At 38.2% G+C, this 26,769-nt stretch overlaps 4 protein-coding genes across 5 annotated transcripts; 2 read left to right on the top strand and 2 right to left on the bottom strand.

The window, feature by feature from the left end:
- Window positions 1–341: 341 nt before the first annotated feature.
- On the bottom strand, window positions 342–3,157 carry LOC106425035 (polyadenylate-binding protein RBP47A). The gene is made up of 6 exons (XM_013865763.3): window positions 2,616–3,157; window positions 1,728–2,208; window positions 1,591–1,658; window positions 1,385–1,515; window positions 1,204–1,297; window positions 342–755 (listed from the first exon to the last, which is right to left on the bottom strand). The coding sequence occupies exons 1-6, from the start codon at window positions 2,958–2,960 to the stop codon at window positions 627–629; spliced, it is 1,248 nt and encodes a 415-aa protein (XP_013721217.1). The 5' UTR covers window positions 2,961–3,157; the 3' UTR covers window positions 342–626.
- Window positions 3,158–5,116: 1,959 nt separating this feature from the next.
- LOC106424997 (glutathione S-transferase T3-like) lies at window positions 5,117–6,209 on the bottom strand. The gene is made up of 3 exons (XM_048757374.1): window positions 5,769–6,209; window positions 5,336–5,676; window positions 5,117–5,120 (listed from the first exon to the last, which is right to left on the bottom strand). The coding sequence occupies exons 1-3, from the start codon at window positions 6,207–6,209 to the stop codon at window positions 5,117–5,119; spliced, it is 786 nt and encodes a 261-aa protein (XP_048613331.1).
- Window positions 6,210–19,292: 13,083 nt separating this feature from the next.
- Window positions 19,293–20,503, top strand: LOC106424999 (zinc finger BED domain-containing protein DAYSLEEPER-like). Its single transcript, XM_013865739.1, has 4 exons — window positions 19,293–19,676; window positions 19,754–19,933; window positions 20,000–20,327; window positions 20,415–20,503. Exons 1-4 carry the CDS (start codon window positions 19,293–19,295, stop codon window positions 20,501–20,503), a joined length of 981 nt encoding a protein of 326 aa, XP_013721193.1.
- Window positions 20,504–23,615: 3,112 nt separating this feature from the next.
- Window positions 23,616–25,778, top strand: LOC106424994. 2 transcript variants are annotated; one of them, XM_013865736.3, is made up of 2 exons: window positions 23,675–23,826; window positions 24,414–25,778. In XM_013865736.3, exons 1-2 carry the CDS (start codon window positions 23,742–23,744, stop codon window positions 25,598–25,600), a joined length of 1,272 nt encoding a protein of 423 aa, XP_013721190.1. In that variant the 5' UTR covers window positions 23,675–23,741; the 3' UTR covers window positions 25,601–25,778. The 2 variants fall into 2 exon arrangements, with proteins under 2 accessions (XP_013721189.1, XP_013721190.1); XM_013865735.3 differs by having other exon boundaries at window positions 23,616–25,778.
- Window positions 25,779–26,769: the final 991 nt, after the last annotated feature.

Genomic DNA, 26,769 nt, shown 5'->3' with positions numbered 1-26,769 from the left:
TGGCAACAACAACAAGAGAGACGAGATGAGAAACCCAAGAATGTATCTGCAGAAGAGAAAGCTGCTAGAAAAACCGTTGCTCAGTCTTTACAATAGACCGTTTTATTGAAATCTTTGCTTGATGGTCTCTAACAGGGAGGAGAGTGATGATTAATCACATTCTGGCGGTTATTTCGGTTATTAGTACAAAGATTTATTCCAAAAACTCTTTTTCTTTCTCGTAGGATTGGTCCTATGTTCTTTTTAACCGTTATTACGAATCAGTTTCTCTTTGTTGTGCAGAAACCTAATTGATTTTCTAGTCACAGAGATGGAAACTCTCCACCATTTGGCAAACTAAATTATTGGTAACATGAAAAATAAAATTAGGAAACTGAGAACAAAAATTCAAGTCTAAGCAACCCCAAAATTTTTGACAGAGACAGCAAGATAAGTAAAAATTCAAATCCAGGATACAAGACCATCTTTGGACACTAGAGGCTTTTAGTTTCGTTGTTGAGAGCTAACCCCTTAACCAACAACTGATCATCGGATCATTTGGACATTTCCGATGGCTTGTCTCAGTAACCAATGCCCGCAAGTCCAGGACTCACGGGGTTTTCCATGATAGTGACATACCAACACTTTCAAGAAGCTCCAGGGACAGCAGCGGCTGAAGTAGCATACATGTTTGAGTCCTGATTCCCATATCCATTGTTGTACCCCTGTCCTCTTGAGTATCCTCCGTTCCATTGGTTGCCCGAGTCACTTCTCCACTGTCATTTCAAGATTCGAAGTTGACCAATATTAGGAAACGGATCAAAAACATTCAGCTAAACATTTAAGGGTACAAACTTGATGAGTTATGTTGATGCAAAAAACCAGAAATAGTTGATTAGTCCATTGATTTCAACAGTTCTCTTAGTTTCACAGCTGTAAATATATTCAGTTGTAAGAAACACAAGATCACCACAACTGCTTCAGAAATTGGATAATGTTCAGGGAGATGACAAGTGGGCCTAGGAGACAACAAGCTGACAATCAAAATAGTCAACGAAACACGCGAGAAGGTTCCACTTGGTCTTTATAGCCCTACTATCCATTGTCAACCACTGACTTTGGCTTTTAAGGGTTTCTATAACTTAAAACTAAGTTTGACCTGGACCATACTTGTAGAAATGCATAAAAGATTCCCATTAAGATAAAACACACACTTTCTTGTACCTGTTTGTTTGGGCTTCTTCCCCAAGAAAGCCGGACAGTGTTCTTCCCAATGACGGTCCCGTTCAAGCTCCCGATGGCTTCTTCAGCACTCTGCCTGCCAAAACAAATGGCATCTTCATTGTGAAAACGACAACATAGGGGATTGCTCATCATGACTGACAAGCACAAAGCATGTTAGTACCTGTTACCAAATTGGATAAAACCGCATCCTTTTCCTACTGGGATCTTCACCGAAACAACCTCCCCAAAGTGAGAGAAAGGTTGCATGAGGTCTTCTTCAGTAACATCAGCATCAAGGCCCCCAACAAATATCTACAATGTAACAAAATACAATAAGCAGTGAGTCATGCTGTAGTTAACATAAAAAGAATAGATAGAAGAACTCACTGTTGCGTTATTTGATTCCCCATCAGCCATAGAACCATTTCCTCCATGTCCACCAGCCAGTGTCAGAGCTAGTTCAATAAAAACATCACATATCACTTCAAATGCTAAGTTAAAAGCATAACATTGCGGTCACTTACCTTGTGAGCCATTTTGTTGGCCGTAAGCAGCGGCTCTTTTGGGGGTTGCAACACCAACGCGCATTTGCCTGCTTGAGCAGAAAGCGCCATTCATCTCAGTCAACGCCTTTGATCTCTCATTCTCATCGCCAAACCTGACAAAGCCATAACCTTTGGAACGTCCAGTGTTGGAATCAATCACAACTTTTGCACCTTTGACAGATTGGTATGCGGCAAAAGTCTCGAGCAGCACAGCATCAGTCACATCTGGAGCCAAATCTCCTACGAATATCGATAGGTCTGGACCATTTTCCGATGCTCTCTTCTCACCAGTGCTGAAAGATGCCCAGTTCAAACGGAAGGGCTGCTCTGCTTTCGGCATTGTTACGCCGCTATAGCTCTGAAGAACTTCCTCAGCTGCGGAACGTGAAAGGAACTCAACGAAACCATACCCTTCCGACTGACAAGTTTGCTTGTTTCGTATGACTTTCACAGAGGAAACCTACTCACAAGAAACCATAAAGAGTATAAGCTAAAAAAAAAAAACAAGTTTATGATGGAGAGAATAAGCTAAAAATAACGTTAAAAGACGATGTTCATAATAACTGATCTTATTACCAATTGTGACATGTTTTTTATTTGTCTCCATAATAAGAAAGGTACTTTTAATGCCGTACGAAAGGAGCATTTAATTAAAGTTGTTCTATTTAAGGTCAACCATTATTACCCTAAATGGGTAAACCACTTGGCTTCTACATAATAATCACAATTTAAGATCTAAGAACCAATAAATACATCATAAAGTTTGAAACTTTGCTAATTTTGATCTTTCCAATAATGGAGACAAGTCTAGGATCTGCAAACTGATGGTACTTTCAATACAAGAAAGAAAGTAAGTAAGAAGATAACCTGGTTGGTGTGAGAGAAAAAGGTGTGGAGATAAGTTTCGTCCATCCAATGAAGAAGATCACCAATCCAGAGAGTCTTCACATCGTCTCCACCACGCTGCTGATTCTTCTGGTGATAAGAAGGAGGAGCGTATTGAAACTGAGGATGATGATGATGATAAGCAGCGTATTGGTGAGGATACATCATCATCTGTTGCTGCTGCATCATAGCCATAGCCGCCATCCATTGTTGATGTTGTTGCCACTGTTGTTGCTGCGGAGGAGGAGGAGTCGGTTGCTGCAACGGTGGTGTTGTCCCGGCTGGTGTAACCGACGACGAATCTGGACCGTTGTTTGCAGTCTGCATCTTTGAAAAAGTCCGATCCGATCTGGAATCTCTCACAAACTCAAATTATCTATCTCTCTCGCCCATGCAAAGGAGAAAGCTTGTGGGAGCTCTCTGTTAATGGCGGAAACGGGTAGAGAGAGAGAGAGAGAGAGAGGATTAGATTTGGTCTTTCTAAGATAATGGAGGCGGAGAGAGAGAGAGAGAGTTGTGTAGTTTCGGAGGGTTTAGAGCAGCATTAACTTAATCACTTTTTTATTATTAAGTAGGATTTAAGCATTTCGTTAATAAACTTGTACATATTGATGGTGCTTATTATGGGGTGCTTAAGAAAATAAATTTTTTTTTTTTTTGATAAAATTTATTTATTACATCAAACATATTAAAAGATAACATTTTAAACATAGATTTAAAAAAACATTAAAATAAAGATTAGATTAATAAAGGAAATTAATTTGAAAAAAACATGTGAACTCATTGGTTGTCTTCATCACCTCCAAATCTATGCCACACATGTTCAACCAAATCACCTTTCAGTTGTTCATGCATTTGTCGATCACGAATTCTAGTTCGAACACCCATCATATTGGCGATATTTGTAGGGATATCTGTAGAATACGTGAGATCGACATGTGAACTTCCATTGTCTTCTCCGTGTTAGAAATCGGAAAGATCAAATTGAGTGTATCCATCTCGTTCGTCTTCTACTATCATATTATGGAGTATGATACATGCCCTCATAATCTTACCAATTTTGACTTTATCCCAAAAAAGTGCTGGATTTTTAACGATGGCAAAGCGAGCTTGCAAGACTCCAAAAGCACGCTCGACATCTTTTCGGACAGCTTCTTGATGTTGAGCAAATAAAACCGCTTTCGGTCCTTGTGGTATTGGAATAGATTGGATAAAAGTTCCCATTTCGGATAAATACCATCGGTGAGATAGTAAGTCATATGATACTCTCTTCCATTAACCGAGAAAGTAACTTGCGGAGCTTGACCCTTTATTATGTCATCAAAAACAGGGGAGCGATCAAGAACATTAATATCATTTAAGGTACCTGGAGGTCCGAAAAACGCATGCCATATCCAGAGATCATATGAAGCAACCGCCTCTAATACAATTGTTGGTTTGCCCGAACCACGAGAATATTGTCCTTTCCAAGCGGTGGGACAATTCTTCCACTCCCAATGCATACAATCGATGCTTCCTATCATCCCGGGAAATCCACGATACTCTCCTATATCAAGTAGACGTCAAAGATCATCCGGTGTTGGTCTTCGTAGGTATTCATATCCGAACAAATAAATTATTCTCTCCACAAAATTCTCCACACATGACCGAGTTGTCGTTTCACCGAGCCGGAGGTATTCGTCAACCGCATCCGCCGCAGTACCATATGCCAAGACACGATAGCTGCTGTACACTTTTGGAGTGCTGAGAGACCAAGCCTTCCAAGACCATCTCTCTTTTGGCGAAAGAAGTCAACTTCGTTCGAGAGTCGATCAACAATGTGTATGAACAATGGCTTGTTCATTCGAAAACGTCGTCGAAAATAATTTTCAGGATACGTTGGCGTTTCACTGAAATAATCATTCCATAAACGTTCATTGCCTTTTTCCTGATTTCTTTCGATATAAAATCGTTTTTTTTCTTTTTCTACCTCGTACATCTTCATCACCACCAATGACAAGTTTTTCGAAGGCTTGACCAAAACGTTGATCAAATATTTCATCAAATCTATCATCAAAAGCTTCATCTAAAAGGTTTTGAGAAGAAGATGAAGCCATATGATTAGTGATTTTGGTTTGTGAGAACCAGATAAAGAGACACTTCATTTGGTTTGGTGAGAATGAGAGAGGAGATGGTCTTGTGTTTGTATAACAATGAGAAGAGAGGAGATGGTCTTGTGTTTGTTATAACAATGAGAAGCGTGTCTAATATATACAAGTGAGTTACAAAAGAGATAAACAATGAGAAGTGTGTCCGTGACATATGCATACAAACAAGACACTACACATGCCTTAAACACTAGACATTTCACTTTTGCAGGTCTGTGACTTCACAAGAAGCCTCCTCCACTCGTTATTGTCCGTGACTTCACAACTACACAAGAAGCCTCCTCCGTGACTTCACAAGACTGTCTGTGACTTCACAAGACTACAAGACTAGACAAGTCACCTGCAGTAGGACACAAGTTCATTACAACAATCAGTAAACATTCTATAGAACATTTTACTCATTAAATAGAAACAGAGGCATACATGATTAAAATCACTAAGAGAACATTTTACTCATTAAATAGAAACAGAGGCATACATGATTTATTTTAATTAAGAAACACAAGCAAGAAAAGCAACACAAGCAAGACAAGCAGTGACTTATTTTAATTATACCCTAACTCATTAATGAGTTTCTTCTTCAAAGTTTCTTCATAATCCGCGAGTGGTCCTTCTTTACCAATGAGAGTCTCCAGAAGCTTGATCTTAGACAGCTCCTTCTTTATAGTCAAATCCTCCTTCTTCATAGACCACATTGACTGAAACTCTTCGTAGTACTTTGCATCACCAATTGGCTTCTTAGAACGAGCTTTTGATGCCTTAACTCCAGGGAGACGAGTTGTTGCTTCATCACCAGAGTCTACATCAATTGCTTTAGAGCTTGCAGAATGAGAAACGTCCATACTCTTCCTCTTTTTAGAGCTTCCCTCAGCTTTAGCCGTAGACAACTCAGTCCACTTTTGGTCATTACGCAACTCTTTCCAAGCATGCTCAAGCGTGAATTTTTTTTATAATTGGTAAAGAAGATTTCGTGGGCCAGTTTGAGAACATCAGTTTCATTTTGCCCACTGGTTCTCTCTCTGGTCGCAGCTTCAAAAGCTCCACAAAACTTGCAAACGAGGTCATTTATCTTCTGCCAACGATTCTTACAGTGAGCTGCCTCTCGCTTTTCACACCCAACAAGCTTGGGACTAGCGTTGTAGTACACAGCAATTCGCTTCCAGAATGCAATAGACCTCTGTTCATTCCCCACTACTGTATCTTTGCTCGTGTTTAACCACGAGCTGATGAGCACAATGTCGTCAGTTGAAGACCACGTCCTCCTCTCCTTACGGCTGCCTTGAGTCTCTTCACCAATGTTCGAATCGTGTGTGGCTTGACTAGCAAAGAAGGGAAGCTGTGACTCGGGTACATTACCAAAGACCACATTCTGTTGACTGCTAAGCAGGTCAACAAAGTTTGAAGGCTCAGTAAAAGGATTAAATTCCATTTCCGAGGTTAGAGAATAGAGAAAAAACAAATAGGAATCTGTTTTAGATAGATGAGAAGGAAGGAGTTTTAAGGAGAGTCTACGAGTTGACATTTATCTAACTCCCATTTATTACAGTTTCACAACCATAATCAACCACAAATTTAGACAATTCAAACTAAAGCAAACAATTTATTATCGGCAATTCAAACCAAAGAAAGTCATTTAACTACAGCAAGTTTTAAATAACCTAACTAACAACATCAATGCAAACACACCAAACACATTAACTACCTAACCATAAAGCTTTCAGTGGCAGTAAAAGTTTTAAACATTTACCTGTTTTGCGCAGGGGAATACGCTCCTCTGGTTGCAGATGATCCTTCCTGTTTTGCTTCAGTGATGGAGCTCAAGACACAGACAGACAAGCAAAAACAAAACAACAATGAGAAACTGAGGTAGAGAGACAAACAAACATAAACAAATCAAATTTTTTTTTTTTTTTGTCGTTGGTTAATTACGCTATTACAAACTATGAGAAATGTTACAAGACGATTCTACAACCGGCAATTCTACCTGCCTTGTGAGGATTCACGCCTGGCTGCATCATCCTGAGCCATCTTATGAGATCCATGCCTGACGGTACTTTTTGCGCCATGCCGAAGATCTCCTGTATGTTTTTCTCCATAAATCTGCATAATTCGCCTTTGCTGGGATTCGAAACCCAGACCTCCTGGTGTAGAAGCATTAATGAACCCTTACTCAAACCACTGGACTAAGGGGGCTTCCACAAACAAATCAAATTTAGGACACTCGATTCAATTCAGATAAAAGCTATTTCAATATAATATAACTCTTAAACAATAAAGACAAGAACCATTCATGAAACAATTGAGAACTCTTAAACAATTAGGACATGAAACCATTCAGTTCATACTATCTCAACTCAGTTACAATATAAACCAAGTCTTTTTTATCAAACGTTCAATCAAATCATGTTGAAGTTTTACCTGAATCACAGACGCTTCATTGTTGTTGTCTCGTTTGACCAACCTCCGTCTCTTGGTCCGTCCATCTGAAGAAACAAACACAGAGACATATCATTAGACAGAGACAGAAACAAAGACAGAGACATATCCGTCTGTCTCTTTACCTTTCTTTTTGATTTCGTAGAAGAGATTCATCGCGGATTCGTCGAGGAGAGAGAGAGAGACGAGGAGATATCATCGTAGATTTCGTCCAGGAGGCGTCAAGGAGATCGACAGAGACCAGGAGAGATCATCGTCGCGGAGTCATCGAGGAGACCGAGAGACACAAGGAGACATCAGTGCCGATTGATCAAGGAGCCGTCGGGGAGATCGAGAGACACGAGGCGACATCAGCCGCGATTGATCACTCAGACATCATGGTGGAGTTGACGGAGAGATTGGTTTCGTCTAGAGAGAAGATGGCGGAGTCGTCGAGAGAGAAACACAAACGACTTGTGTTTCGTGAGAGAGAGAGAGAAAGAAACGCAGAGTTCTGAGAGAGTGACACGTGTTGGCAAGCACCGCTGTTTCGTGAGCTTAATTAAGCGTCGATGTTTGGTTAATAACAGCATTTTCTTTTTTTTTTAACCAAAAATTACCTAAGCATCTCCCTAACAACCCGCGTTAGTGCTGCTCTTAAGGCTTAGGTCTGACGAGAGAAGTGGTGGGAACGTGGGGTCCAGTTTGATCTAACGGTTCCCATTCTACCGTACTTTTAGGTTTGAAATATCAACAGATGACAGTTGATCGGGTAAATAAAAAATAATTCAACCTTAATGATAGCTCTGTTGGCCGGTACCCGTTTAGATTCGGATTTAGGAATGTCAAACAAGGGCTTGTACTGCGGGCCTGACCCATTAAAGCTTGTGGCGGGCGGTATTGGGCTGAGAAATTGGAATCCCGCAGAATGGTGGGCCTCACAGGTTGGTACTGTGCGGGTTCGGGCATAACCGTAATGTCCCACACCTTCTTGCCTTCTCATTTCATCAGCCACCTGAAAAAACAAAAGAGAGAGAGAGAGAGAGAGTGAGAGTGAGAGAAAGACGAGTCGCAGACACAAGAAATGGAACTCCGACGACAGAGAAGCTCCGGTTATTCTATCTCGGCTTGTAAACTTCACAAATCAAACATGCATGTAAGAGATAAGCTTTTCCATCTCTTCTTCTAAGTTTTTCATGTTATATTTTCAAGTTCTTTATCCATCAAACTCTCTGCTCTAAACCTCTAATGATTTACTCTGGTATATCATGTGCAGGTTGTTAGCTACATAAGGAAAGAGATCCGTAAGATGCATGCAAAATCCCAATAGATGTAAGACTCTCTAAGACTCTTAGTATGATGATTATAGATGATCTAAATAGACTGTTGTGTCTCTTGTTGTCGTTTTCTGTTTGATGTTAACTCGACTACTAGACTATTGTGTCTTATTGTCATGTCTTGAGTAGTGTAGTGATTTGTCCCTTCTTCCTGGTTCTCAGCTTTTCGTTTGTTGTTTGATGTTGTTAACTGCTAAGTATGATGTTATGTCTATGAAGTGAACTTTTATTACTTGATTATTAGCTTGAACTTTATTACATGTCTGTCTGTCTTAGTATAAAACTCTTCATTTATCAGTTTTGTTTGATGTTTAGTTTCAATTGCCTATGTCTCGGTTTGCTTGATCTTTAATTGTTGTTTGAAATTGTGAAATTGCGAAGTTAAGACATGACTAATGTAGTTTTTTTAGTTACATTAGTGTACTCTCATATTGTTTGTCATGTGAACTGATATATCTTTGGTATTGGAATTGTGATCCACTTGCATTATTTGTCTAAACTCAATTCATTCTCTGATGTCTTTTGTTTTTGTAGCTGAACAAGGAGGAGGCTTGTAATGACCGTGAACGCAGGTGTAGGCTCAAAACGATATAGCATGTTATGGTGTTGACTTGATGTATGTGTTAAGCGCACACCGGCTTTCTTATTACCAGCCGATATCTTACTTGTTTAAGAAAATAAGATACTACAGAGAGCTGAAAGCTTTGTAAGTTGTTACTACTATGAAATTGTATGCTTCTAATATGATATTAAGTATCTGATGAGTCTTTTGTCTTTTTCTTTCTTGTATGTGTCGAGGTGATGGAGTGATTGTGAACAAAGACTCAACTGGTTCATCTTCTTTTCCGCTGCACTGAACATGTATGGGGTTCTTTCTCTGATGTTTAGTTGCTTGCTTCTTTGTTAGCTTATTTATGTTTAGTTACTTGTTGTTTGAAGTTGAGATTAATTGTCTTGACTAGTTCAGCGGATTTTAGCCGCGTAGCTGATGAAAAATCATTCAAAGAAATGGGGTGATTGTTCATTAGTACGCCACAAAATCCGCTGCAAAGTTAAGACAAGACTCTTGATCGAGTCTCTGATATGTTAAATTTTTTGAGCCGTTTGTTTATAAAACTCTGTCTCTATTAGCTTAGTTACTTGTTTTTTCGATTACTTGTCTTGACTAGTTCAGTGAATCTTCGCTGCATAGCTTAAGAAAAATTATTCTAAGGACTGCAGGGTGATTGTTCATAAGCTATGCAACAAGATTCACTGCAAAGTTAAGACATGACTCGTGTTCTGTCACTTTGTTTTGTATGTACTCATGTCCTTAATCTGATATCAAGTCCCTGATATCTCTTTTGGTTTTGGTTGTTTTCTTTGTCGAGCTGTTTGAGTGCTGGTGAACAAGGAGGCGTCAGGACATCAGCTTCCCAGCCTTTCATTCCGATATAGCAGCTTCAGGACCTAAGGTTAGTCGCTTAGAACTAGTAAGAATTGATAGAACTTGATGTCATGTAGCTTAGAAATCACTGAATTGATAGGAGAACTTGATGTCATGTAGCTTAGAACTCGCTGAATTTATTGGAGAATTCGATGTCTTGCTTGGAAATAGGAAGAATTGTTTGGAGAACTTGATGTCTTGTCTTGATTTGTTGTTTAATGCTTCTTGTTTCACGGTTTGAGAATGTTTATGCTGCTTGTCCTCAAGCAACTTTAAATTTTTATAATTTAAGTATAAAATTTAATTGCAATATTTGTAAATATTTTTTTAAAAAAACCCTAATACCACTTACTCACGTAGCTTAGGTCACGGAGCCGTCACTACAAGAAAAAAGCGACATACCGAGGGAAACAATCGTCGGTATGTCGTCGGAATAATGTTATTCCGACGACATACCCGATGAAACAAGTCCTCGGAAATAACTCCTCGGAAATTCATTTTTCCTCGGAAATCCCTCGGAAATTTCCGACGGAATTCCGAGGAAACGAATTTCCGAGGAAACTCCGAGGACCACCAGTTCGTCGGAAAGATCCTCGGAATATACCAAGGGAGAACTTTCTCGGGATATTTCGATGGACTTTCCGATGGTCCAATCCTCGGAAGTTCCGACGAAATGTTCCTCGGAATTTTCATCGGGAATTTCTGAGGAACGGAGCCGTCGAAAAATTCCGAGGAATGAGCCCTATATACCGAGGGACTCATTCCTCGGAATTTTCCGAGGGTTCATTTCCTCGGAATTTCAAAAAAAATTATTTTTTTAAAAAAAATAAAATTTTTGAAATTTAAATTCGAAAATATAAAATTAAAATTAAAATTGAAAACATATTAGATAATATTCAAAGTTGTTCAAATAAAAATAAAACACTCCGAGTTTTTGAAAAAAAAAAACTACGGGTCTTGCACGTTCGGGAACACCTCGTTCGGGTACATCCTCTGCATCATCTCCATCATCTGCTGGTTCAGCCTCCTCTGTGCCTCATAGCCCGCCTGTTGAGCCGCCATTTGGGTCTCCTACAAAGATATGCGATCATCCTTGTCCTTCAACTGAGCCGTAAGTACTTCTGGATCAACAAAGGGCGGCGGTGCAGAAGAAGGAAGAACCGACAGGGTGCGACGACCCAAACCGACCAAACGTCCCTTCTTCTTTGGAACCGACTGAAATAGAAAGTAGCCAAATTTAAATCAAGAAATAAATGAATTGAACTTTAAAAAAAAAAGAACTTACGGATTCAACGATTTCGTTGATTCGAAACCGGGATAAGTTGGTCGAAGCCGTCGAATCGTCATCCTCGGTTTGAAGGTGAGACACTTCATCTTGCACCTGAGTTTGGACAAGGGTGACCACTTCCCTCACAAGGCCGTCATCAATCTGGCCGGTCTTCTTGTTGGTATACGCCTTCTTCATTAGGGCGAGATCATCAACCGGCTCGCCATCATTTTCTTCCGTCTTGAAAAAACATAAATTAAAAAAAATTAGAAATTAGAAGAAATGCACAAAAAATAAAATTTCAAAACTTAAATAATTGAAGAAAAAGCGGCTGAACTTACCATGCGATCCCCCAGAGAGGCAATAGATTGAGCACCCAAGTTATGCTTGAAGACGCCCTTCCCTTTACGGTCGCTCCTGCGGTTGGTGGAGTTGGTGGAAGAAGTTTCTTTCGTCTCTTCCTTATCCCAATGCGCACACAACTCCGTCCAGACCGTGTTGTTTATCGACTTTGGGACCTTTTAATAAAAAAAAACAAGAAAATAGTTTAATAAATTAAAAAATAGTTTAATAAATTAAAAAATTGTTTAATAAATTAAAAAATTGTTTAATAAATTAAAAACAACCTTGTTGATTTCCCACTTCTTCTTCCACTCGTGGATCTGCTTCCCATAGTTGTCCATAACTTTATGGACGAAGTGGTGATAGATAAAGAGCGTCTCATCGGAATTCCAGTTGAATTCTTGATGAAAAAAAAACACAATTAGTAGAAAATTTATATTAAAGATTAAAAATATAAGTTAAAAATTAGAATACTTACCGCAAACTGACGAAACCACATATGCTGCTTGTCGGTAGGGAAGTCAGTGAAAGTCGGATGTCCCTTGTCGAGGGCCGAGTACATCATACGGTTGATCCATGCGCTGATCCCTTTCCCGGATCGGTTGAACCTAATAAAAAGAACAAACGCTTAATTAATAATGAATCAAATTTTAATGAAAAAAAAATATGTTTAATTACCATGTTTGACCCCGTCCATGTGGATACGGAGTGAGATAGGGAAGATGGTCACGACCGGGCTGTCGAACCAACTCCGCAACACTCATCACTCCCGGAGGAGCAGGAGCGGGTGCAGCAGCGGGAGCGAGAGGAGCAGGAGCGGGTGCAGTAGAGGGAGATGTATGGTAGGAGCTGTGGGACGAAGGTGAATCCTGAAAATGGCTGGAATCCCAAGACTGGCTCCCCGTACCACCACGAGCACGACGCTGTCGAGGCCGGATCTGATCATCATGAGACCTGTAAATTAAAAAAAAAATTAATAAATATAGAAATTTTTAATTTTTTTTTTTAAATTCTCAAATAATAGTTTTTAATCACAAAAAATGTTTAATAAATATATAAAAATAGTTCTAATAAACAAAAAATAGTTTTAATAAATAAAAAATACTTTAATAATTACAAAAAATAGTTTTAATAATATTAAAAATGTTTAATAAATATAGAAATGTATTATATATATATATATATTTTTTTTTTTTGTTTAAAAAAAAATCCCAAATAATAGTTTTTAATCACAAAAAAAGTTTTATAGATATTAAAAAAGTTTTGTAAAATCCAAAAAATCGTATTTATATACAAAAAAAAGTTTTGTAAAATCCAAAAAATCAAATTTATATACAAAAATCGTTTTGTAAAATACAAAAAATCGAATTTATACACAAAAATCAAATTTGGATACAAAAGTCGATTTTATAAATACAAAAATAATAAAAAATTTATAAAAAAATTCTAAATCAATTCAACAAAACAAATTATTCAACCAAATCACAATTCTAAACCTATTATACAACCAAATCACAATCCTAAACAATCACCCTAACAAAAATCTATCAAATCTACACAAAAACCTAACAAATAGAACCTAAGAGAGTGGGATAGGGTCCTTACATGATTTGTGTAGGTTTAGGGAGGATTCTCCGGAGAGGAAGAAGAGAGAGAAGGGGGAGATCGCCGGAGAGGAGGGAGAGGAGCCGGAGAGGAAGAAGAGAGAAATGGGGAAGAAGAAGTGTTTCGTCGTTATAAAACCTAGGGTCCGACGGATAGTTTCCGTCGGAATTTCCTCGGTTTTTCAATTTCAATTTTCGCGAAATATTTCGCGGCTGGTTTGCCCGGTTAAATGAAAATATTCCGAGGAAATTCCGACGGACACTTAAATATCCGTCGGAATTTCCTCGGATATTTCATTAATTCGAGGAAATAGAATATCCTATGCATGTATTTTTGTTGGTTTATATTGTTCCTCGGAATTTCCTCGGAATATTCCGAGGAAATTCCGAGGAACACATGTTTGGGGTTTCAAAACATCAATTTTTTTTGCCCTATATCATATCTTATACAAATGCAATGCATACCATTGACGAATGTTTGCATAGATGATCATAAACTATGAAATAACAAAATTTCAAAACGAATTGTAAGTATTCCCTTTACCGTTCATTAAAGTGTATAAGTGTTTCTCTTATGTTGTGGGGATTTCGTTCATACAATCGGAAAAGTGTTTATTATAGGGTAAGGAACAAATTTTTGACTTCATAATCAGTCTAAGACACTTAATAAGGGTTATATAAGTGTTATTCAAACCGCAAAACGTTGTTTTCGGTTTAAAAACCCTACTTCCTCAGAATTTCCTCGGAATATTCCGAGGGAATTCCGAGGAAACCCTTATCTTCCTCGGAATTCCGTCGGAATATTCCGAGGAAATTCCGAGGAAAGAGACTCTATAATCAAATCCCTAAATCGACAAGGTCTATTCCGAGGAAATTCCGAGGAAAACCTATCTTCCCTCGGAATTTCCTCGGTATTTCTATTAAAAAAAAAAAAGTCGATGCTAGTCTGTTTCCGAGTCATCATCACCAGATGAATCTGCATCTGGATCTTGGTGAAACTCTCCAATCACTGGTTCATCCTCTACGTGAACGACGGCTTCCTCTCCAAAGTCGGTTAAATCGACTACCAGGCCAACTCCAGCTAAATCTTCTGCTGCACTTAAGTTGCCGGATGTGCTTGGTTGTAGTTGTCTTCCAGCTCAGAACTTCCCTGAACACGGCCTCTCGGGTTGAGTCTTGTAACAGTAACCCATGGATCATCTCTGTTCCTTACCCGGGGTACTTGATATAACAAACCTGTAACATTTAAAAAATTATTAGTAAAATTATAAATTAATACACATGATGATGAATCATTCTGAATAATTAACATTTAATTACTTTATCGGCCTGAGAAGCAAGAATGAAAGGATCATAATATTGCAGCTTTCGCCTCGAATTTACTGATGTAACACCAAATGCATATGTTCTCACACCTCGATCTAGAGTGTTGTCGTGCCAATCACAATAGAAAATAGTACATCACAATCCAACCATGCCCAAATACTTGATTTCCAAAATCTCATGTATGTGTCCGTAGTATACATCATCTCCTGATGCAGAACAAACGCCAGCATCATAAGTCGTACTCGAACGTCTCCTCTTCTGAGTTGTGAATGCATATCCTCGAGTACAAAATCTCGGATATGACTTCACAACAAAGTTTGGTCCAACGACCATCTCGCGTATCCAATCGTCAAATGTTTCAACTCTGGCCAAACCATCAGACACCTATTAATAGCACATATATGTGTTATATCAATAAATGTGAATTAGTATAAATATGTGATAAATGATATTTTAATTTGTTTAAAGCGCTCACATAAGTAAGCATCCATCCAGAAAATTCTCTCTGCTTCATTTCTTCTAGTTCGTCCTCTATGGCGTATCTATATTCGAACAGCTTTTCTGCCATGAAAATCCTGTACATATGATGACAATAATGTAATTAATTAAGATTTAAATTTTAACTTGTTAAAATAAAAATTTGTAAGCTAATTTATTTACCTCTCATATTGAAGAACATCTTCGCAGTTGGTGAGCAAATATGTTTGCAAATTACTGCGCTCCTGCTCAGTAAATCGACGGTCCTTTGGTTTTCCGCTAAGTTGTCCAACGTCTGTGAAAATGTCTGGAACCGTAACATGATATGTTGCCTGTTCGCCTCTATCATCATGCCGAGCAGGTCTTCTGTTTTTGGTCTGAACTTCTGCTGGAAAGTAGTACTCGGCAAAGTTTGAAGTTTCTTCATTGATCATCTGTGCGACTATAGAACCTTCCACCCTACTTAAATTTTTCACCATCTTCTTCAAATGGAACATATACCGCTCATACAGATACATCCATCTATACTGCACAGGACCACCAAGTTCCAATTCTCTTGCCAGGTGAATAACAAGATGCTCCATAACATCAAAAAATGAGGGAGGAAATATCTTCTCAAGGTTGCACTGAATCACGGCTATGTTAGTCTTCAAATTTTCAATACCTTCAAGAGTCACTGATCTCGTGCATAAATCGCGGAAGAAACCACTTATCCCTGCAATTGCTTCATGAACATTTCGTGGTAATAGTTCCTTGAAGGCAAAGGGAAGGAGACGCTGCATCATTACATGGCAATCGTGGCTTTTCAAGCCAGTAAACTTTCCTTCCTTTCTGTCGATACAGTTACGCAAATTAGATGCGTAACCGTCTGGAAATTCCACATCGTTTGAAATCCAATCAAAGAACGCATCTTTTCCCTCTGCATCAAGTCGGTATATGGGAAAAGGAGCCCTACCATTCTCATCAACATGAAGTTCTGAACGAGCACATATATCGACTAAATCCAGTCTTGACTTCAAATTATCCTTTGTTTTACCTTGAACATTAAGGATCGTGTTCATGAGATTGTCAAAAAAGTTCTTCTCAATATGCATGACATCTAAATTATGCCTTAGCAGATGATCCTCCCAGTATGGCAGATCCCAGAAAATACTTTTTTTGTGCTAGTTATGTAGGTCTCCAACAGCATCTACCGGAAAACGCTCATGTCCACCGACGTCTGGCGTCCTTTCTGCACCAAAATCTCTTAGTTGTGTCTTCAAATCTTTCCCACAAATTTCCGGAGGTGGACTGTCAAACACCCTCTTGTTCTTCGTAAACAAATTCCTACTCCTACGATATGGATGATCAGGTGGTAGGAATCTCCTGTGACAGTCAAACCAACACGTTTTCCTTCCGTGTTTTAGTTGGAAAGCATCAGTGTTATCTTGACAATATGGACATGATAGCCTTCCATGCGTTGTCCATCCAGATAACATACCATATGCTGGAAAATCACTTATTGTCCACATTAGTACTGCCCGCATTTGAAAGTTTTCTTTACACAAAACATCGTATGTTTCAGCACCTTGAGCCCATAGTTGTTGCAACTCATATATTAGTGGCTGAAGAAACACATCAAGTGATCTCTTAGGATGCTCTGGTCCGGGAACGAGAATCGAGAGAAACAAAAACTCTCGTCGCAAGCACAAGTTTGGGGGTAGGTTGTATGGTGTAAGAATGACTGGCCATAGAGAATACTGTCTTCCACTCTTGCCAAACGGGCTGAAACCATCAGTACATGCACCAAGGTAGACATTTCTTCTCTCATACGCAAAGTCGGGATACTTTGATTGGAAATGCTTCCACGCTTTTGCATCTGAAGGATGTCTGATCTCACCATCTGTTGAGTGCTCCGCATGCCATCTCATTGGTTGCGCTGTGCGTTCAGACAGATACAACCTCTGCAACCTTTCCGTCAAAGGCAAATACCACATCCTTTTATATGGCACTGGAACTCTTCCACTCGTATCTTTATAACGAGGCTTTCCACAAAATTTGCATGTAACCCGCTGTTCATCCGCCCTCCAATAAATCATGCAGTTGTCGCTGCATACATCTATTACCTGATACGATAAACCAAGACCAGCTACGAGTTTCTGAACCTCGTAGTATGAACCAGGAGCTACATTATCCTCGGGTAGAATACCTTTTACAAAATCAGCAATCGCATCCACACAGTCTTCAGCCAAATTATAATCTGTTTTAATGCCCATCAATCTTGTAGCAGATGATAAAGCTGAATGACCATCTCTGCAACCTTCGTACAATGGTTGCTTTCCAGCATCCAACATATCATAAAATCTCCTAGCTTGTGCATTGGGTAAATCTTCCCCTCTAAAATGATCATTTACCATCTGCTCAGTACCTACACCATAATCTACATCCGTTCTAATTGGTTCTTCTAATCTAACCGCTGGCTGAGGTTCGCTAGTACTACCATGTTCATAATCAGTTTCCCCATGATGATACCAAATTTTGTAACTTCGTGTAAACCCACTCAAATATAGATGAGTCCAAACATCCCACTCTTTAATAACCTTTCTATTTTTACAATTAGAGCAAGGACATCTTAACATACATGTTTTTGCTTCCGGTTGTCGGTGAACTAACCCCATGAATTCAGTTATACCTCGTTGGTATTCTTCCGTAAGCAATCTCGTGTTCGGATCCAAATGAGGTCGATCGATCCAAGAACGAAAATAACTTGAAGAAGACATGTTTTTTATGAATCAAATTCGTGTGTAAAGAGAGTAAGAGGGAGGATGAAGATATGGAGTGAATGAAGAGGAAGAGGGGTGCTTGTATTTATAGTTGAAATCATGCCGACAGACCAAGGAAATTCCGACGGAATTCCGACGCCAACGGCTAGTTCGTCGGAATTTCCTCGGAATTTTTAAAATCCCCCAACGGCTCTCCAACAGCTATAATCTATCCTCGGAATTCATCGGTTTTTTCCGAGGAATACATTTTTCCTCGGTATTCCATAAGAATATTCCGACGGATTAATATTTCCTCGGAATTCCGTCGGTATATTCCGAGGAAATTCCGAGGTAACCAAATTTTGTGTTTCCTCGGAATATCCTCGGAAATTCCTCGGGATATTCCGAGAATTTCATTTTCTGTCGGAATGTCCGTCAGAATACCGCTGTTTTCTTGTAGTGCGTAACTTAGCTTAGAATGATCGAAACATCAAACAAACCAACCAAAACGTGAGAGCTGAGAGACGATATGGGATCAAGAGGCGACTAAGACGATCAGTTCACTTTCGATACTAACTACACGACACCAAATACGTTGGACTTCGAGACTCAACAAGTTATAGCTAGACTTGGTGCTGCTGATGAGATTGCTAGTCAAGTCGTTGATGAAGGTGTTAACGCTGGAGAGAAGCTGAGAAGCAAAAGAAATCTCTTCAGTCTTGTTGATTTAGAAAAGGATTCTGATGTTGAAATCACTCCAACAACCCAAACGACGAAGCCTCGCAGACAAACCAGTTTTGGAACAGCCTGCAGAAACCCATGATCCAATCCACACTAGATGTTGGTAGTGGCTCATCCAAGCAGGCGTGTAGTCAGAAGAAGTATGTTCCTGTGAAGTCGGTGATTCGTGAAGGGAGAAGAAACAATGGCTTGTCTAAAGGCTCCGCTAGTCAGTCTCAGAAGAAGATGAAGAAGAAGAATATCGAAGAGGACATACCGGAGCTTGAGGATGAACTGGATGAAGAAGCGTTTGATGAGGATGAACTTGGTGAAGAGGAAAATGAAGAGAGGAAACGATCAGATGTGTGGAAAAATTTCACGGTGGTCCATAAACCCATTGGAAAGATGAAAGTTGCATGCAATCATTGCAGGAGGGAGTATGCATGGCATTCCCACTCGCATGGAACCAGTGGGTTGAGAAGGCATCGTTTGAGATGTAAAATGTATCCAAAGAATGGAGGAAAGCAGCAGAAACTCAATGCCGAGGAGAAAGTTGTGTCTCACAAGTATGATCATACTGTGTTCAGGCAAGTGTTCAGGCAACTGGTAGCTAAGACAATAGTCCAACATGATCTACCATACTCGTACGTGGAGTATGAAAAAGTGAGAAACACATAGAAGTATTTGAATGCTGATGTCCAAACCATTTGGCAAAACACAGCGAGAGCTGATGTGTATCGATTATATGAAAGTGAGAGAGACACGCTGAAGAGAGAATTGGCTAGTCTTCCTGAACGAGTAAGAGAGAGTGTTAAGTATGTATTGTCATCGGAAACGCGTGAAAATTTGTTCCACAAATGTGTCGAGGCTGCGGGTGTTGTAAAAACTGGCGGCTAATACTGGATGTGCTGACAAGATGGAACTCGACTTACTTTATGCTTGAAAGAGCCATCAAGTACTGTAGAGTATTTGTGAAGTTGGAGACATTTGATAAGAAGGGTTATAAAATGGCTCCCACAGCTGAGGAATGGACAAGAGCTGACAATATCTGCAGTTTTTTGGGTCCGTTTGCTGTGATCACAAGCTTGATGTCTAGTTCGAACTACCCGACTTCGAACTTGTATTTCTATCAGGTTTGGAAGATCCATGATTGGCTTCGAATGAATGAGGAAAGCGAAGATGAGATTGTCAGATACATGATTCCACCGATGAAAGAGAAGTTCGATATATATTGGGATGAAGTGAGTGGTGTTTTTGCAATGGCAGAAGTCTTTGATCCAAGGTTTAAGCTTTCCATTGTTGAATGTGTTTGGGAAAGCTTGACATGAGTACACGTGATGCAAAGTTAAAGAACTTGCGTGAGAAGCTAAATATTCTGTTTGAGTCATACGACAAAAAATTCAAGAATAACTCACCTTCTACAGAGCCACGTGAGACTGTTTCACAAAAAGCTTCTGCAGCAGGGTCAATGGGACTGTTTGGGAACTACGATATGAGTGTTTATTAATTTTTAAACCTTTTGTTCATTTCTCTTTTCATTTCTTTTTTTTTTTAACTTTCTTAGGATTTCTTTTCATTTCGCAAAGTCAGTGGCGTTGTAAGAGGAAAAACACCTCTAGAAGCTTATCTTGATGAACCACCTTTGGACATTAATAATTTTCAGAGCTTGGACATCCTCGATTGGTGGAAAGATAATGCGCATCGGTATGGTGATCTGGCTGCAATGGCATGTGATATGCTAAGTATTCCAATCACAACGGTGGCTTCGGAGTCCTCCTTTTGTATTGGATCCAGAGTTCTTAACAAATACATGAGCCATCTTCTCCCAAAAAATGTGCAAGCTTTGACATGCACTAGAAATTGGATCAAGGGATACAAATCTTATGCACATGGTAAATAATTCACATTATTATTTCTTGTAGAGTACCATTATCCCTTATTCCTTAATCCTAAGTAAATGAAATTTCTGATATTTACAGATGAAGAAATCGATAGTGATGGTGAAGAACAGAAAGTACCATCATTTGAGTCCATTGTCAATGGGGAAGATGAAAAAGAGCAAGCTTGAATTGTTATCTTCATTTGGTGTTTTTCTTTTTTTACAATCTGCTTCATCTTGTTTTAGTTGCTTGGTTTTGTTTTGACTACTATGATTTGGTGTTTTTCCTTATTTAAATTTGGTTAAGACTTAACATCTCATCTTCTACATGCACTTTAAGATTTGGTTATGACTCGATATATGTATATGTATAATAAAAGCTAAAGAAAATTGATACAGATCCTCATCTTATACATGCATTCTTAGTAGAGAAAATAGACTTCAAGAACTGATATGAAACGAAATTGACTACAAGAACAATATATAACAAATTTGGTACAGCTTTAATAGTAGATGAGGTTAGATATGTAGTATAGCAGCCTGAAGCGTCCTGGAGCAGCATGCAGCGTCAAGAAGTGTCATGGAGCAGCCTGAAGCGTCCTGGAGCAGCATGCAGCATCAAAAAGTCTCTTGGTGCACTCTTTGGCGTCCAGCCCGCGGGACGACCTGTAAGGGACTGTGCATTTAGGGGGGCGGGATTAGGCCAACCTTTTGGAGACCGCAGCCCGCACGGGCCTGACTCGCTGTAACCCGCAAGAAAGAGAGTCCGCTACGGTACGGGACGGAACAACCCGTTTGACATTCCTATTCGGATTGAACATTTTGGATTATCGGATATTTCGCTATAGAGGTATAGAACCCGTTCAAGTACTTTTGCATATCAGGCCAGGTTCAGTTATTTCGGATCAGGTTCTTATATTTTAGATGTTGAAAAAAAATTCATTCTTTATTGCTAAAGTGTCTTATGCATAAAATTTACAATTGATTTTAAATTTTTTAATAGATTAGATGATTGATAGGTTGGAAACAAAACTTTGTAAATAAAAAAAAAAACTAATCTAGTTGTTATTTTGAGAATATGAATGCAAGTCGATGCATGAAACAAGAAGCTTGACATGTATTTTAAATGAACAACAAATCACTTTGTCTACAGCTATGGAGGTGATTGGTTGTGGCTGTAGATGCTCTAGAAAGCCAAAATTTAGTTTAAAGTGATATATGTCAACCAATCAAGTTTTTTTTTCTTTTAAAATCGACAGCAAAAAAACTTTAGAAAATTAAAAAATGACTGTAAAGAACTTTATTTCTAGAGCAATTAAATCTACGGATTAAATTCTACAGCCAAAAATATAAAACTACAACACTTATTAATCACCCCCTATATGTACATTATCTGATCTTGACCATATACATTATACAACATCAATATAAATATTTTGAATAAAAGCACAAGTAAATTAGGAATATAGGTTTAGGTATACATGTGTTCGTTTATTTCGGATATCCATTCGGATTCGGATTCGGATATCTATTCGGATTCGGATATCCAATCTCTCCTAACTCAATACATGTTCAGGTATTTTGTTAGTTCGGTTCAGATTTTTCGGGTTGGGTTCAGATTCGGATTCATGTGTCGGGTAAAATGCTCAGGCCTAGTTATTGAGATAAATTCATACCTCTCTACAAAAAATGTGTAAATAAAATTGTAAATCATGCTAAACATTTGTAAAAAAAATATATGTAATTGTAATTACTATAACATTATATATAGTATATGATTATTTAATTATTTTAGTGGCCAATTACTATATTTATAGTAATTAGGAAATTTTTATATATTATCAAAATTGCATTAATATTTATTTTGAAAGCAAATCTAATTAGGTAATTGAGTATAAGGTGTGAGCAAAGGTATCTCACAACCTTTTGCAAAAGTTCTAACTGTTCTCACTTCGGAGTTAAAAGACAAAGGACATGAAGTTGTGAAAGGGTTCATGAGGAGTGTGTTGAAACTTAAGATATTGGACATTGGGGCTTGTTTTTAGAACAAGTCTTCATTCTTATTTGACTGAATTTGGCCTCTAAAATTTGAGCTAATGACTTAAAACAAGTGCTTTGCGGGAGGCAACTCATGGTAATTTTTTATGTTTCTAAAAAAATACAGGTGCATTAATTTCTAAAAAAACATTTAACATAATTTATACTATAATATTTTATAATATAGTGGAATGGGTTACATTTAATATTCTTACGATTATAATTTTTTATGGTCTACTTCATTAATCATGTAATATATTAATCAAATAACATATGATTTTAACAAACAAATCAATTCTTTTAAATTATATGAAAATTATAAAACAAAATATGACCAACGCGAGACATATTAAAAGATGTATTACTCTTAGTTTGTTAAAAATAAATAAAATAAATGTAAAACACATCAAATAAATGAATTCTTCTATTTTAAAATTTTGATTATTATTTAGTTAAATTTATATACATTTTTAATTTGACGATATAATATTAAAAACATAAATATTTTTTTATGAACTTCTGTTATTTCGTAAACAAAATACTATAAATCAATGCAATACATAGTAGTAACTCGCCTTAAACTCGCTACTTGACTTGTACCCGCCTTGAAAATTCAAGTACTCGGTGTTGTCAAGGCAAATAACAAGTCAAAAATTTTCATTACTTGCAAGACCAAGTCAAGTATCAAATATCATTATTATATTTACTACTTAACTCGTTACTTGCTTCATTATACAATGCTTATATATTAAAATATTCTTATATTTTTTATTTATCTTTTTTATAATGTGAACAAATATTTTGTTTAAATTAATTCACATTTTATTTTAAGTAAAAAATACACAAAACAAATTTTCATGTCTATTTCTGATATAATATAATTTAGTAAATAGTTCTTAAATACTCAGAAAAACTCATAAATAGTTCAGTTCACGAGTACTCGTAAATATCAAGTAGTAGAATGGGGAAGTAACTTGCAAGTAATTTATTTTTGATTAAGTACTCGAAATAGCAAATACTCATTTTTAACAAGTCAAAGTACAGGATGAAAATTTTATTACTCGTGCAAAGGCAAGTAAAGCAGAAAGTAACCCAAGACTTTATTACCTGTGCCCAGCCCTAACATATAGCAATGCAATAGCGAACTTTAATACTTGAGCCCAACAAAATAAACCAAACTAGAAGGGAAAAATGTCGGTCATGAGATTTTCACATTAAAAACATGTTTGTTTTAAGTTAGTTAGGTTGTTGGTCTTAAAATATAGCTTGAAACAAGCGGTTGCTACTCTCCGGTCATATGGTTCATTTACTCCATTCATTATATAATAATCAATGGAACTAAGCAAAATTATTCCTGTTTCTAAACCCGTATGTCGTTTGTCATATCCAGATGACCCTCACAGCCTTTGCCAACGATTTGATCCACCACTCTCGGTGTGCTTCAGCTGCAAAGGCCAACACTTGGAGAATAGAAGGTACTATTACTATTGTGCTACTTGTGATTTGGAATTTCACAGAGGTTGTCACTTGTTTCCCCCCGAAATCAAACACCCTTTTCACCTTCTCCACCCTCTCACCCTCATCTTCTCAGATCCTGATTTTCAAAGCTCTAGAATCCCCATTGACTGGCCTGATTCATCCTCTGAGTCAGATGACTATGATTCGTATGAAGAAAACCCTGGATCATATGAAGGCCATATTGTTAAATGCAATTATTGTCGGAAAAATCTTCAACCAGAAGAGTTTGGAATGGCATACTATCATTGCTCTACCTGCAATTTCAGTTTACACAGGATTTGCGCGTATATTAGACCACCTCTCGCTATTGAAAACCTTAAATGCCATGACCATACTCTTACCCTATTTCCTAGACGAGTCCCTTTGCCTTGTGATGCTTGTGGCTTCTCTCTTGACACTCCATTCTTTGATCATGTTTACTCATGTTTGCTTTGTAACTACATGGTCCATAGAACATGTATTTACTTACCTCGTGTCATTAAGATTACCCGTCACCCACATCGTCTCTCTTACACTTCCTCCATTGTACCTTCCTGTGAGCTAGCTTGTGGAGTTTGCCGCAATACCGTTGACGTCAACTACGGATCATACTCCTGCACCAAGGGATGTCGCTACGCCCTCCATTCCAAGTGTGCAACAAACAAAAAAGTGTGGGATGGGAAAGATCTTGAAGGAGTTCCTGAAGAAGAAGAAGAAGAAATACTTGAGCCCTTCCTGTGGATTGATGAAGAGACGATACAACATTTCAGTCATGATCATCACCATCTAAAGCTTCGTCAGGATGGTGGCAGCCATGAAAACAAGTTTTGCGAAGCCTGCACCCTTCCCATGACAGTTTCAGATCGCTTCTATAGTTGTATAAAGTGTGAGTTTGTCCTCCATGAAACATGTGCATCCCTTCCTCGGAGAAAACACCATCCCGTACACAAACACCCGCTCACCCTCTTCCATCCATCCTCTTCTAATCCTCACAAGGTTGAAAGGAAGTACTACAGAGACGGTTTCTCCACGTGTGATGGTTGTACTCGTAATTGTTGTGGCTTCATATACAGATGCAGCGAACAGGATTGTGAGTTTCAGCTAGATGTAAGATGCGCTTCGCTTCCTGATCCTTCAATCCATGATTGCCATCCACCTGATCACCCTAACTTCTTCAATTTCACCAGTGGGTCCTGCATGGGTTTCGAGTCTGTTGCATGCGACCATTGCGAGTACTTAGAATGTATTCAGTGTAAATCCTTTTTGTGTCTTCATTGCGCTACTTTGCCTTGCGTGGCTCACTACAAGCACGATAAGCATCCACTCACTCTTTGCTGCGGAGAAGAAGAGACGAGAGATCTCAAATATTGGTGTGAGATCTGTGAAAATAAATTAGATGCAACCAAGTGGTTTTACACATGCGACTCTTGTAGAGTCACTCTTCACATTAAATGTTTATTGGGAAAGGAGGTCTACTACATGAAGCCGAACCATATCATCAAAATAAATGGCAAAAATGTTGATATTGAATATAACAATGGCAACACAAGACCAGTGTGTACAAAATGTGGACTTCGTTGCATATACACATTGGTATACAAGTGTGAAAATGAAATATTCTGTAGTCTGTCTTGTTTATTCCAGCCTGGTTTGCCCTTGGGATACCACTACTACATGACGAGAAGAATCATGAGGATAAGGGAAACAGAAAAATTAGAAGAAGAGGTTGAGGTGGAACTAGCTAACCAATAAGAATAAGCTGAGTGAAAGAGTCAAGAGTCAAAGTCCAGTTGAATTGTTCATTAGCTATGCAGTTTGATTGTGAACTTGTGTGTGAGTCGAATTCTCTGCCGTACGGTGTGGCTGAAAAACGAACGGTCTTGTGTTTGTAATTCTTCTGATAAATCAATAAATAAGGATTGTTGCTTTATCAATTCTTTAATAGATTGAAGAGAGTGATAAAGGTCTTCTGAATGACATTGCTGCAGTGATCACAATGAGGATAATAATTTCTGTAGTAACAGTTATCTAGAGTGCAGAAACCAGATCAAAGTGTGTCGTTCGGACCTGCAACATTAACTGCTCAAAGCCAAGGAATGATCTAAAGTAAAGGAAAAAAAAAAAAAAATGCTAGTGAGGGCTTTTCTACGGAGCATGGTGGCTATCGGAATATATTCTCCGACAAGGATTGCTTGCTTAATGTCGGCAACAACACCTCATCCAAATCTTGACCACGTGTACTTATGTTTGGTCGGAACACATAAAATGGATCAACAAAATCTATGAATTTTATTTCTTGCAAGCATAATGACTTAACCAAATCAAATATCTTCGACAGGTAATTATACGTACTACCATACTTAGGGGCTGGTATTCAATACAGAATTGAATGGAATTAGAATGAAGGCAGTTAATTAAAGTCTGAGAATCATTCTATGGAATTAGGCGATTCCGCTAAAATGAAAGTGGATTTATTTGGCAGTTACAAAGTGGAATCAAATAGAATGGTTTGAAATAAATTTTTTAAACTCTTAATTTTACTTAAGTAATGCTTATGAGTTTTGTGGCAACCAAGTGTGGCATTCAGATTAGGTAGAATCTTTTTTTCCACGGTCATTTTGCTCATGCTCCCATTTTTGTCACGCCACCCTTGCTTAATACCGTCAACGAGAAGTCGAATCAACATCGTCGTTTCTCGAACATTCCAAAATTCATATGCTCCTATCACCTTCTCTTGTTGTGAATCTTCCGTCAAATTTTTAGTCAAATGACATTATATATTTATTATAGCTTATGAATATTCACTATATATTATTAATTATATAATATATATTTATAGAAATACTATTAGATAATTAATTGTTACATATCTTAACGTGGATGACTATTTGAGATATGGCCAAAAGATAAAAGAAATTCTC

The sequence above is a fragment of the Brassica napus genome, chromosome C5 (genome assembly GCF_020379485.1).
Source record: "Brassica napus cultivar Da-Ae chromosome C5, Da-Ae, whole genome shotgun sequence".
NCBI classification, from domain to species: domain Eukaryota; kingdom Viridiplantae; phylum Streptophyta; class Magnoliopsida; order Brassicales; family Brassicaceae; genus Brassica; species Brassica napus.
This window is presented reverse-complemented; position numbering and strand designations above follow the sequence as displayed.

Excerpts from the sequence above, each read along its gene's own strand:
- LOC106424999 (XM_013865739.1), top strand. The coding sequence starts at position 19,293 with ATGTGTCGAGGCTGCGGGTGTTGTAAAAACTGGCGGCTAATACTGGAT. Across the intron at positions 19,677-19,753 it reads TCGATATATATTGGGATGAA|CTTGACATGAGTACACGTGA; the intron begins GTGAGTGGTGTT and ends TGTTTGGGAAAG. Across the intron at positions 20,328-20,414 it reads ATACAAATCTTATGCACATG|ATGAAGAAATCGATAGTGAT; the intron begins GTAAATAATTCA and ends TGATATTTACAG.
- LOC106424997 (XM_048757374.1), bottom strand. The coding sequence starts at position 6,209 with ATGGAATTTAATCCTTTTACTGAGCCTTCAAACTTTGTTGACCTGCTT. Across the intron at positions 5,677-5,768 it reads GTGGGCAAAATGAAACTGAT|TGGACTGAGTTGTCTACGGC; the intron begins GTTCTCAAACTG and ends AATGACCAAAAG.
- LOC106425035 (XM_013865763.3), bottom strand. The coding sequence starts at position 2,960 with ATGCAGACTGCAAACAACGGTCCAGATTCGTCGTCGGTTACACCAGCC. Across the intron at positions 2,209-2,615 it reads TTTTCTCTCACACCAACCAG|GTTTCCTCTGTGAAAGTCAT; the intron begins GTTATCTTCTTA and ends TCTTGTGAGTAG. Across the intron at positions 1,516-1,590 it reads GGGAATCAAATAACGCAACA|ATATTTGTTGGGGGCCTTGA; the intron begins GTGAGTTCTTCT and ends GTTACATTGTAG.
- LOC106424994 (XM_013865735.3), top strand. The coding sequence starts at position 23,684 with ATGGAACTAAGCAAAATTATTCCTGTTTCTAAACCCGTATGTCGTTTG.